General features: G+C 34.4%; 1 protein-coding gene across 3 annotated transcripts in view; it reads left to right on the forward strand.

Moving 5' to 3' along the window:
- LOC110035901 (phosphatidylinositol/phosphatidylcholine transfer protein SFH12-like) overlaps positions 1 to 12661 on the forward strand; it is a 24136-nt gene that overhangs the window by 1546 nt on the left and 9929 nt on the right. For 2 of the 3 annotated variants that reach the window (XM_020740228.1, XM_020740227.1), the window contains exons 2-12: positions 4741 to 4996; positions 5274 to 5373; positions 8483 to 8749; positions 8859 to 8936; positions 9028 to 9129; positions 9211 to 9260; positions 9389 to 9488; positions 9572 to 9667; positions 9782 to 9916; positions 10298 to 10394; positions 10798 to 11159. In XM_020740228.1, coding sequence (XP_020595887.1) covers positions 4741 to 4996; positions 5274 to 5373; positions 8483 to 8749; positions 8859 to 8936; positions 9028 to 9129; positions 9211 to 9260; positions 9389 to 9488; positions 9572 to 9667; positions 9782 to 9916; positions 10298 to 10394; positions 10798 to 11159 — 1643 coding nt within the window. Of the gene's footprint in view, positions 1 to 4740; positions 4997 to 5273; positions 5374 to 5942; positions 6272 to 8482; positions 8750 to 8858; positions 8937 to 9027; positions 9130 to 9210; positions 9261 to 9388; positions 9489 to 9571; positions 9668 to 9781; positions 9917 to 10297; positions 10395 to 10797; positions 11160 to 12661 lie in introns of those variants that run through there. The other variant, XM_020740229.1, reaches the window with a different exon arrangement.

Raw genomic sequence — 12661 nt, forward strand, 5'->3', positions numbered from 1 at the left:
TATATATATATACATATTTTGGTTTGGTTTCATTATACTCTTATCTCTAAACAAATGTATATATGCAATTTCCTAAATCCTTATGAGCTTATTAATGTAATATCCAAATGCATATGTGTGTGTTGTTCTTTGTCATCCTTAAGCACTTATATATGTGACACCTAAATTCAAATATAATTTTTCCAATTTTTCTTAATCCTTAACCATTGGCATATCTAATAAATAAATTTCAAATGTATATTTGATGTGTTTCCAAATATTTAAATATTTACATATCTAATATCTGAATTCCAAACGTGTGATTCCAAGTTTTCTTAATTCTATGTATTTACATATATAATACTTAAATTCTAAATATAGTTGCTGATTTTCTCGAATTTGTATGCTTACACTTATATACCACTTAAATCTAAATGCATATGTGCAGATTTTCTCGTTCTTTATGTGCTTATATTTATCATACCTAATTTCAAATATAGGTTTAGTGTTTTCCTTGAAAATTATATGTTTATATGTATAATACCTAATTTTAAATATAAGTTTGCTATTTCCTAAATCATTATATGTTTCAATGTGTAATATCTAAATATATATATGTGTTTATGGTTTTTTCTTAATCTTTACTTGTTTATATGCATAATACCTAAATATAAATACATGTGTGCATATTTCGTAATCTTTTATGCTTACACTTATATAGAACTTAAATTTAAATGTATATATGCAGATTTTTGTAACTCTCCAAAGGATATCTTGGAACCTTATTGTAAGCTTTTTCTTAATCAATACAAATCATATTTACATCTTCCTTATTATCTTTGAACTTCTCTCCATCAAACCTCTCAATAAATGTATAGCTTCCATGGTAGACCTATCCGACATAAATCCAAATTAATTATGAGAAATCTTTGTAATGCGTCTTAATCTATGTTCAATTACCCTCTCCCATAATTTTAAAGTATGACACATCAACTTAATTCCTCTATAATTTGCACACTCTTGTGCATCCCCTTTATTCTTAAAAATGGAATCAAAATACTCTTCCTCCACTCCTTAAACGTCGTTTTAGTTCTTAAAATAATTTTAAAGGGTTTAGTAAGCCATGAAACTCCCAAATCTTTTATATATTTCCACACTTCAATTGGGATATCATCTGGTCCTATAGGCTTTCTACCCTTGGTTTTCTTTTTAAGCCTCCTTAACCTCTTTTTTACTAATGCGACGGTAAAAATGAAAAATTTTATTATTATTAACGGTATTAAGATCACTAAGTTCAATCATATTTTCAAAAACATTATTAAAAAGTTTATCAAAATAATTCATCTACCTATGTTGAATATCTTTGTTTAAAGAAAAGTACTTTTGATTTTCATCATTAATTGACTTTACTCGAGTAAAATCTAATTTTCTTTTTTCTTTGTTTTGCTAGTTTATTCATATATTTTTCACCCTCCTTTGTATCTAATATATTATAAAGATTACCAAAACAGAAATTTTAGCGTCATAGATTGTTCTCTTAGACACCCTACGGTTCATTTGATATTTTTTCAGTTTTCTAAGCTGTTACTCATAACTTCTTATATTTTATATTTCTTACACATTATTATTCCATCACAAACTATTTTTATTTATATAATTTTTTTTTTTATTCTCCAAGTACATCTTTTGCCACTTATTTAATAATGTTTATTACTTTATCCCACATATTTATTACTTTATCCCACATAAAATTTGCTTCTTCATGAACATTCCAAATCTTGAATTCTTGAATTTTTCTGTAAAAATAATTTTATTTGCGTCTTTTAGGTACCCTCATCTAATTCTATGATGATGATTCCTAGTATTCTTTATTTTAAAACTATTCATCTTAAAATCTAGAATTAAAAATCGATGTTGAGTAATTCTCACTTGGAATGACCTTACAATTTTTACATTCTCGATGATCTCTTCTTTTTATAAGAAATTATTCAATTTGTGTTTTATTAGTCATTCTTATAGGTAATAATATGTTCATCTCTTTTCTTGAATATAATATTAACAATAACAAAATCATACGCAAAAGAAAATTTAATATGACTCTACTTTTTTCATTAATCACTCCAAAACCGTAGTCACCATGAATATTTCTGAAATTTTCTATCACTCTATCGACATGTGCATTTAAATTTCCTTAATAAAAATTTTTTTTCAAGAGGCATCATTTGTATTAAGTATTTTAAGTCATTCCAGAATTTATCTTTAGAACCTATATCAAAATCTACTTGAGGAGTATAAACACTTATAATATTTTAAATCATCCACATAGCACTCAACTTGGTTGTGGATGAGATCATTAAAAATTCTCGTCATGGCCCGCTGGTAAGTTGATCCGGCATACTTCAGTACAAACACAATCACTGTGTAGCAATAGATTTCGATTGTCGTTCTGAAAGCTATAAGTGTTGCATCTTCTGGTGCCATCTTGATCTGGTTGTATCCAGATGATCCGTCTATGAAAGAGAAAATTTCATACAACGATGCAATATCTACCATCAGTTCCGGAATCGACAACGGGAATTCGTCTTTCGGGCATGCTTTATTCAAATCTCTGAAATTGACGCAGATCCGGATTTGACCGTTCTTTTTGACTGGTACAATGTTGGCTAACCACATCAGATATTGCTCTTCTCTTACGAAGTTAGCCTCTATTAGTTTCTTGACTTCAATGATAACTTGTTACTCAATTTCGAGGCGCATCATTCTAGGAGCCTGTTTGTCCGGGGTCATGCTCTAATCCACCCCAAGTCTGTGAACTGCAACCTTTGGAGACAATCATGACATTTTGTCATAGCTCCATGCAAAACAATCTTTGAACTCTGATAACAACTTAATTAGGCTTGGGAATTCTCTGTCGTATAATAATGAGCTGATGAAAGTGGGTCTAGGGTCATCTTCAGTCCCTAGATTGAGCTTCCTTAATTTATCAACTGTTGACTTGATCTCCTCTTCAAACTCTGTCGGAGCATTCTCTACCTGAGATTCTTCTAAGTTTTCTTCTGCTTCAAGGCACTCTTCTTTCAGTTCGCTAGTAATAACCAAGTAAAATTCCACATCATTGACCGACCCTTCAACGTCGAATTCAACATCTTCTTTTGAGTTAACATTCTGCATTATCGACTGACTCTGTAACCTTTCTTTTGATAGCTGATTAGGCGCTAAACTACGCTGAACAAGTTTTTGAACATATGGAGAGTAGTAGCCAAAAGATAATTCAATTAATTCATTTGAAGTTTCCTCCTCTAATTTTCCTTTAGTTCATTTGAATATATCTTTAGAACCTATATCGAAACCTACTTGAGGAGCACAAGCAATTTAAATATTAAAAATCAGCGCACTGCTTCCAGGGGACGCCCTAACATTTACGCAATGATAAAAAAAGACTACTGGCATGATTTTTTGACAAATTTTATGCTGACTGTCGACTATCTAACGCAAGCCTCTACTTTTCACTTCTGAGGCTGGGAACCCGACAATGACAGTGTTGGGATATGAGTTATAACATTCTAATAAAATGTTAATTCAAATGTTAAAATTTCTTCAAATTTAAAGTTGATAAAGCCAAACAATAGAAGTGTCATTGAGCTTCCGGTATCCTTGACACTTCACACTCTTTTTTCCTTTGGATTTCAAAAAGAAATGTCACTTTTGAACACATAATTAATTGCAAAGCCTAAACTTTGAAATTCATGAAGACATAACCCCAATCTTAATCGTGATTTTTCTTAAAATATTTTTATCTCTTAAGATATAATTAACTATAGGGGCTTGCTCTTAAAGAAAGGTAATAAACTAACTTATATTAATCTAAACCTTATCTAACTTTTGGGTTATTTAGGGGAAATATTTGTTGATTTAAAATGCAGAAACCCATCAAATATTGAATGAAATTCTTTATTTAAGTAATTAAAATTATTATAAAGTAATATTTATATCTTTTGAGATAGTGTTTTACAATGCTCTCCTAATTATATATATATATATATATATATATATGGGATAGGTTATTAGAAAAATATCTCAACTTTCTACTGAAATAAGAAAGTAGCATGTATATTTTGGTCAGGTGGTTGGCCTGATTATGATGGAAACATTATATCATTGTTATAACTAAAGCATAATTTATTCCCCAATGGTTTGTATTTGAGCTTTTGACACTTCTTGATGCTTTTAATAAAGCATAATGCTTTTTGCCATTTACAATCTCAATCTATAAAATCTCTTTTAACAAAGGCTCTCAGCCATGGTACTAAGGAAATCTTGGTCGATCTTGTTGTCATCCTCCAAGCCAATCTATTGAGCATAAAAGCATATCATCTATATTCTATATCAAAAAAGCTATTGCAACGACAATCTATTAGAAAGCCTATTTAAATAAACCATACTCGAGAGCTCTCTTTCTCTATCGTTCTCTAGGAATATGAGATCCTTGTGGATGGGTGAAATTTTTATTTTGGGCTTTGTTTTGTGCATAATTTGCCTCTTGTAAGCATAATCCTTTCTTAACGCTGCTCACCTAGTGTAAAGCAAAGATGGGAACCATTTTTATATCCCATAAATAGTTCTTGTTGTAAGCAGATTATTATCATTACTAGATAAATTAAGTACTGATCATTTTGCATGGTAATGATCATCTTGCTTTGAATGGTGAACTTACTTTGAGAGCTCTTTGTAAATGACAATGTAAATTTTCCTTGTATGCAGGTCTTGATATCATGGAGGAGAATAAAGGACTTGAAGAATCAAAACTCGGATCTTTCAGGAAGAAGGGAATAAATAACTCAAGCAGATTCAGGCGGTCAATGAATAAAAAGGGTAGGAGAAGTAACCGGGTCATATCTGTATCCATAGAGGATGACCGCGATGCTGAGGAGATGCAAATTGTGGATGCCTTTAGACAGACACTTATATTAGAGGAGCTTCTTCCCTCAAGACATGATGACTATCATATGATGCTCAGGTTAATCCTAGACAAGATATGATATGTGTTCTTAGTATTTTTATTTACATATTACTGATTATAGATTTGGCATAACATCAAAGTTTGCATCATATTTATCATATTTTTCATTATTTCAAATGTGTTCTATAATGCAAGGCTTTTTTTTCCCCCTCAAGCTTAGAGGTGCATTTTCAACCTAAGGAGACCTATTATCATTAAGTGAAAAGCGTTTCTTTTGGTCAGCATTAAATGAGTACTTGAACTTTATGGTTTGTTATCATTACATATAGTGCAGATTTCTGAAGGCCAGGAAGTTTGATATCGAGAAGACAAAGCAAATGTGGTCTGATATGCTTCAATGGAGGAAAGAATTTGGTGCTGACACAATCCTTGAGGTAATGATTTTCCCTCATGGTATAAAGCTTTATTTATGGATATGTAACTAAGGTTTTTATTTCTATCTTCACGTTAGTTCCATGACTTGCTACTTCACTGTTAATCATGCAATCACAGTTATGAAAAATAATGGTAGTTGAAGTTAGGTTAAAAGAGAAATCCATGATTAAAAAAACAATCAAAATGATCATACAGCTCATACAAATTATTTAGTACTTGTTAAAATTTATATTAAGAAATAATTTATTCCTGTTAGAAGTTATGAGGTTTAGATTTATTTCCTTGAATTGGATTTATTTCTTTTTCTATTTTAGATTTATTTTCTTGGATTGCATTTATTTCTTTTCTTATTTTATATCGTTTTCTTTATATTCAAGTAATTTTTATGAATTGATTAATTAGAGATATAGGTGTTATATCTTTCCTTTCATGTTATTTATTTATTCTTGTCTTTCTTATTCTAGGATTCATGTAAGGGTATTTATGCCCATTTTTATATGAATAATATAATTTTGTTTAATTCTCAAAACCAACTTTGTATCAGTGCTTTGAAACAAACCCTAAAGTCTCATGTTGTTGGAAACTTCTTATTCCCTGTAGTCGGCAATCTTTGCTGTCCTGCAGGGCCCTTCCTCCACCTTCTCTTTTCAGTTTTCACCGAAAACTTTCTCCCCCTGAAAACCTTGCCGCCGAAATTTCCTCCTGCAGCCTTTCCCGCTGATGGAATTACCTCCTGCAGCCCTTCCTGCTGTAGGAACTTCATTCTGCCGCCTTTCCCCTGCCGGCTCCTTCCCTTGCAATTTTTTCAGCTGCCAGTTTCCCTCCTGCCGGCCATCTCTCCTTATAGGCCTCCCCGTGAGGTCTATCACCTGTGAAAGCTCACCTGTAGGACTTCTCGTGAGAACTCACTGCAGTCTTCCTTCTTGGTTCTTGCAAGATTGTATCAAGTATTTTTTTTTTCTTTCATTTCCCTTGCAGAGCTATAACTGCAAGCCTGTTTGCAGGCTCATTTGAAGATTTCTTCAATTCTCATACTCCTGCAGTAAGGACAAATGTGTCTTCCTGCTTACAGTTGCGGATCTTCAAAAAGATCGTAGCAATGAAAACTCATTAGATCTGCCCCTTGGTCGGGGATGCAGAAGAATTAGAAGAGAAAGGCAAGAGAAAATGGAAATGGGCGAAGGTCAAGTGGATCTCTAGATTGAAGCCGCAACTGCAAGCAGCGAGAGTGTCGAGAATTGGCAGAGGCAGTGGAGAACCCTCGAGCGCCTTCCTTCTCAGCTCTCTAATGCTCTCCTTAGACGTCTACATAGCCATCACTTCTTTTTCCTATCCATCCTTGAAGTTTTAGAGCTTTCTGTCGAAAGGTTTGACTTCAGAGGACACAACAGCCTAAATGAACAGGACATGTCAAGATGCTCAAGTATCTCAGATGATGGCATTAAGAATTTATTGTCCATTTCAAGTTTGGAGAAGCTATGTGTGTCAGAAACAAGATTGACTGTTGATGGAGTGCTCTGTTTCTCTTCCTTTGTAAATCTCCGTTTGTTGGATCTGGGGGGGATTCCTGTCACTGATAAGACACTATCATCATTATAGGTGCTGACTTTGCTTGAGCACTTGGATTTATGGGGCAGAAATTTCCAACATTGGTGCTACTACCGTTGAAAGATTCCCTATGTTGTGTTTTTTGAATATAGCTTGGACCAAAGTAACCAGATTACCTTATCTTTCTATTGCTTGTTTATAACATGAGTAATTACGCTATCCATTTTATAGTTGAAGGAGACAACAATGCTACTATTCCTTTGTCAATATTGATTGTTACTAGAGCGACTTATTTTTTCAAGTCTCCAATCAGGCTGCTTGAAATTTTTGGATATTTCTTATTCAAACATTGACAACTTCAACTTCTTGGTTTCTTTGAGTAACCTAGAAAATTTAATTCCTAGTCATACCCAGATAATAAATGGTTTAATGGAGCAAGTAGCCTCAACTGGAGAGAAACTCAGCAGATCTTCCTCCGGACCTTTTTCTGCAGCGGACCCTCCTCCGGACCTTTTCCCTGCTATAGACCCTTTCTAAGGCCATACCTCAGGCCATACCCTGCAACTTTTCTTGCAGCAAACCCTCCTCCACAACATTTTCCTGATACTAGCCCTTTCTTAGGTCGTACCCTAGGTCATACCTTACAATTTTCCTGTACGGGTTCTTTTTTCTGTAGGTCATAGCCTGTAACTTTCCCTGCAGGTGTTCCTTTCATTACCTACATGCCATATCCTACAGTTTTGTTTGTAGGTTGTCTGCTTCTCTGCAAATTTCGCTGCAACATTGCCTGTAGAAGTCTTTTGCCTACCTACATACACTACAAAAACTGCATTCAAAGACAACTACAGTACACTAAACGTCAACTTTTCCTATAGGTTGTTTACTTCCCTACAAACTTTCCTGCAACATTATCTGTAAGTGCCTTTCATCTACCTACAGACACTTTAGAAACTGCAGTCAACTAAAATTTTCCTAAATGATCTTGGGGTTGATTACTAAGTACAAGGTGAAGACTTCAAGTTCTGCCTCATAAAGAATTTTCTTCAGCCATAGTTTAATATTTTCAAATTCATCTCGAACATGGTTGTCAACTATATTTCAATTTGAGGGGGATTATTAGAAGTTATATTAGGAAATAATTTATTCTTATTAGGAGTTATGAGGATTAGATTTATTTCCTTGGATCAGATTTATTTCCTTTACTATTTTAAATTTATTTCCTTGGATTAGATTTATTTCTTTTTTTTATTTTAGGCTTTCTTATTTTATATCGTTTCATTTATCTCTAAGTAATTATTATGAATTAATTAATTGGAGATATAGGTTTTCTATCTTTCTCTTCATCTTATTTCTTTTTTTTGTCTTTTTTATTCTAAGATTCTTGTAAGAGTATTTATACCCACTTTTCATATCAATAATATGATTCTGCTTTATTCTGAAAACTACTATTAACTTCTTTTAGTAATTTGTAGTTACCCTTTTGTTTCTTATTTTCATTGTAAAAAGAAGTAAAAAAATCTCTAAGTTATGTATTTTTCTTATTCTCTTTATGTTATGAAGGATTTCGAGTACAAGGAGATTGATAAAGTCTTGGAGTACTACCCACAATGTCATCATGGTGTTGACAAGGAAGGCAGACCTATTTATTTTGAAAAGCTTGGGCAGATCGATACTAACAAAATGATGCAAGTCACAACCTTGGATCGGTATATCAGCTATCACGTAAGGGAGTTTGAGAGGATCTTCGCCGTCAAGTTCCCAGCTTGTTCTATTGCTGCAAAATGTCACATTGATCAAAGCACTACTATTCTTGATGTGCAAGGAGTGGTACGCCATTGTTTCTGGTTTTGTCAAACAAACATGGATATGCATAGGTTTGCCTATAGCTCTCTTCCAGTGTCTTCGCAATACGATGATTGGTAAATTTTGCATACAGGGAGTCAAGAATTTCAACAAGACAGCAAGAGAGCTAATCGGTCGTCTTCAGAAGATAGATGGTGATAATTATCCAGAGGTTAAAATGATTCACTCCTAATAGTTTTAGTATGTTGGTAATGTTTTTATAATTACATAAAACTAACTTTTTTTTTCTTGTGTGTGTTCAGACCTTGAACAGCATGTTCATCATCAATGCTGGCCACGGATTCAGGCTCTTATGGAACACGGTCAAGGGATTCCTTGACCCGAAAACTACTTCAAAGATTCACGTGAGCTAACAAATTTTTCTATTATATTTTATATTCTTTGGTACAAGAATGCAAATGCATCAGTTTTGATTTCCACACCAGGTTCTTGGCAACAAGTACCAGAGCAAACTCCTTGAAGTAATCGATTCTAGGTAGGCCTGGAATGTGAATGACATTTAAATCATTCATACAACCTTGAATTATGAAAGAGGGAATCTTATCATGATAATATGTTACACGTACAAGTGTTATTGATTCTACTATTGTGCATTGTTAACAGTGAATTGCCAGAATTCCTTGGTGGTACATGTAAATGCGCCAATGAGGGAGGTTGTCTTCGTTCTGATAAAGGCCCGTGGAAGGATTCTGAAATTTTGAAGGTCGTTATTTTTTTATTTAATATTATTTCATGATAAAATAAAGACGCACATTGAGGCCTGACTTGTCTTTGCATTGTTTGAAGATTATTCAAAGTGGTGAGGCCAAGTCATTAAAGTCAAGCTATGCTTCCAGCACTGATGAGAAGATGATATTTGAGGATGAGATCATCTACCAAAAGGTAGCAACCATAATACTGGAGTAATATCCTTCATTTTGATTAAAAAAATTGATAAACAGTCGACAAATATACATCATGGACTAATTAATACTTCTCTTTGTTATCGTTGTAAAGAGGCATGATTCATTTTCTAGTGGGACTGTCACTCCCGCCGAAGATGTGAATTCCCCTCAAATTTTCCGGAGGATTATTGAGCACCCACCTCTGTCACCTGTTCGGGAGGAGAAAGATAGTTACGATCAGATGAAGGTACTGAAATGGTTACTGACAAGAGCAATATTTATTTAAAGGGACTATCTTTCCATTTTATTTCGTTTACAACAGCAGACTTTCATCTCTTCGTTGAGTGAAAATCCATGCTCGGTTTCATTTCTCTCATCTTGATCAATTTTAATTTGTCAAGAAATAAATGCACTTTATTTTCAAGAGCTTGGGGTAGTACACAAAGAAAGCATGTTTTGCATTAGCTCCTTATTTTTTTTCGCTTTGATTGGGAGGAAACTTTATGTTCTGTTTGATTGCTTTATTTCATTACAGGCATTAAATGCTTCAGCTTGGTAGCCCTGATTTTACAATGAAAATTAGAGTTGCATTTATTTTTTCCTTGAATTTATTGCCCAAATTATTCAGGAAAAGTGTCCTTCCTTTGATGTCCCAATGGTTGACAAGACTGTGGATGACAACTGGAACAAGGAAGTGTCACATTACAAGGTTGCCAGTTCTAAAGGTATCTCTTAAGTTCTTCATAAATCTTTCTTCCACACTAATTTTTTTTATTAGTGAGAAGTTTGAGTCTTCCAACAATAACTTGGTGCAATGATACGATTATTCTTAAAAATGTGTTTCAAGATTAGCTTTTTACGAATTCTTTGATTCAAACTGTCAAACAGGCTTTAATATTTTTTTTATTTCGTAGTAAACAATTATCTGTTTCTTTTTATTTGAATTTTATTCCGTGTAATTTCTTGTTAGCCGGCTAGTTGCATGGAATCATTCCTCTCTTGTAATAGCTTCTGCTGATGGGATGAAAATGCTGACTGTAATGATGATGGTGATGAATTTTAATGGAAGCATAAGTTAAATGCATAAAAGAAGGTAGCAGTGGATCCCTGAATTATAATTTTATGCAGGTTTGTATGACATTGCCAATAATTGCAAGAATGACAAGCTGCATGGTAGTATCTTAACTGGAGTCATGGCCTTTGTCATGGGAGTTGTCACCGTGGCCAAGATGTCCAAGAACCTCCGGAAGAAGATTATGGATGAAAAGGATGCCTGCTACTCCAATTCAGTGGAAAAGAGCCAGAGCGTGGAGGCCAAGCCCACTGTTTCCTTGATGGAATTTTCTGTGGTCATGAAGCGCCTTAGGGAGCTAGAGGAAAAGGTAATTGTTCTCAGCAAGAAGCCTGAGCCATCTCCAGAGGAGGAATTGCTCAAATCTGCTGTGAACCGTGTGGCAACATTGGAAGCTGAACTTGCAGCCACCAAGAAGGTAAGGCTCTGAATAGCAGGCTCTTCATCAAATCCATATTAACCAACATCAGCTGCTGTTTGTTACCAATGTGCAAGTACAAACTTTTCAATTTGAGGAAATTAATCCACTTGCATGTCATAAATAACTGTTAGTGTTCCTTTAGAAAATGTTCTTGATGAAATTTAAAATAGTAATCATCATCATCATCGTTATTAGCCTTAAAAAACTCTTTTATGTCAATTTTACGAGTGTTCCTTTTCTATTAGTTCCTGATGTGTATTGCCTAAGCCGTTAAACACATTCTTCACAATTTTTTTTATTAACCTCTATTCATCTTTAAAGAATTGATTGCTTGAAAAAGATACCAATTTCATTAATGACTTGGGCTTACATAGAGCCTTGCAATATTTATGAATAAATCCATAGACTTCTTCTATTTACAAATAAGACCCTACATTAGATATAAATCTCAACACTTCTCTTCAAGATGGGCAAAAGATATCCACTAAGCCCATCTTGTCACATAACCTAGATAAATCTAATGAGATAAGTCCTTTGGTAAGGCGGTCAGCCACTTGCTCTCCAGTGGCTGCATGACTTAGCTGTAGTAGTCCGTTATTCTGCTTTTCCTTGATGAAGAACTTATCAATCTTCACATGTTTGGTTTTATCATGTTGCACCAAGTTGTTGGCAATGCTAATTGCTGATTTGTTATCACACCACAACTTCATTTGATCTCCTTGGTCTATCTCGAGGTCTACCAACAAGGCTCTCGACCACATCATCTGAGCAACTCCAAAAGCCATGGTCCTATACTCTGCCTCTGTTGTTGACCTCGCTACTATTGACTTTTTCTTGCTCCCTAAGAGACCAAGTTGTCCCTACGAACATGCAGTATCCAGATGTGGACCTCCTGTCATCCATACAACTCGCCAAGTCAAAGTCACAAAATCCCTCAACTCTTACATGGCCATTCTTGCGAAATCAACCTCTTCCTTGGTGCATGCTTCTGGTATTCCGGAATCTGATATACTGTAGCTATGTAACCCTTCCTCGGATCATGCATGCAGCGACTCACCACACTTATTGCAAATGATATGTCGGGACGAGTGTGACTTAGATAGATGAGCTGACCTACCAACCTCTGATACTTCTCGCGATCAACTGGCTCTTTTGTCTCTGCTCTCAACTCTCTCTTCTAATCAATTGGTGAAATTACAGGTTTGTATCTGTTGACCTCATTTTTGTGAGGTCTTCTCTTCTCCTCCTTAGGAGCCTAGGATCTAGCTCTAGGAGTTCCTATTGACCGTCCTAGAAAACTAGAATTGAGACACCCTTTTAGAAATTCTAACCACTTCCTATTTTTCTTTGATGTCCTGCATTTATGGCACAAGACCATCGTCTTACGAAAGAGCGGCTATGGGCTATTTTGTGAAGACTCAGGGAAAAAGTTCCCAATAGGACTCCAAGCCTTAGGAAAACATTCGTCATGACTTTTTCGTCACATACACACATCAAAT

Source organism: Phalaenopsis equestris, unplaced genomic scaffold, assembly GCF_001263595.1.
Source record: "Phalaenopsis equestris unplaced genomic scaffold, ASM126359v1 Scaffold200668, whole genome shotgun sequence".
In the NCBI taxonomy this organism is placed as follows: domain Eukaryota; kingdom Viridiplantae; phylum Streptophyta; class Magnoliopsida; order Asparagales; family Orchidaceae; genus Phalaenopsis; species Phalaenopsis equestris.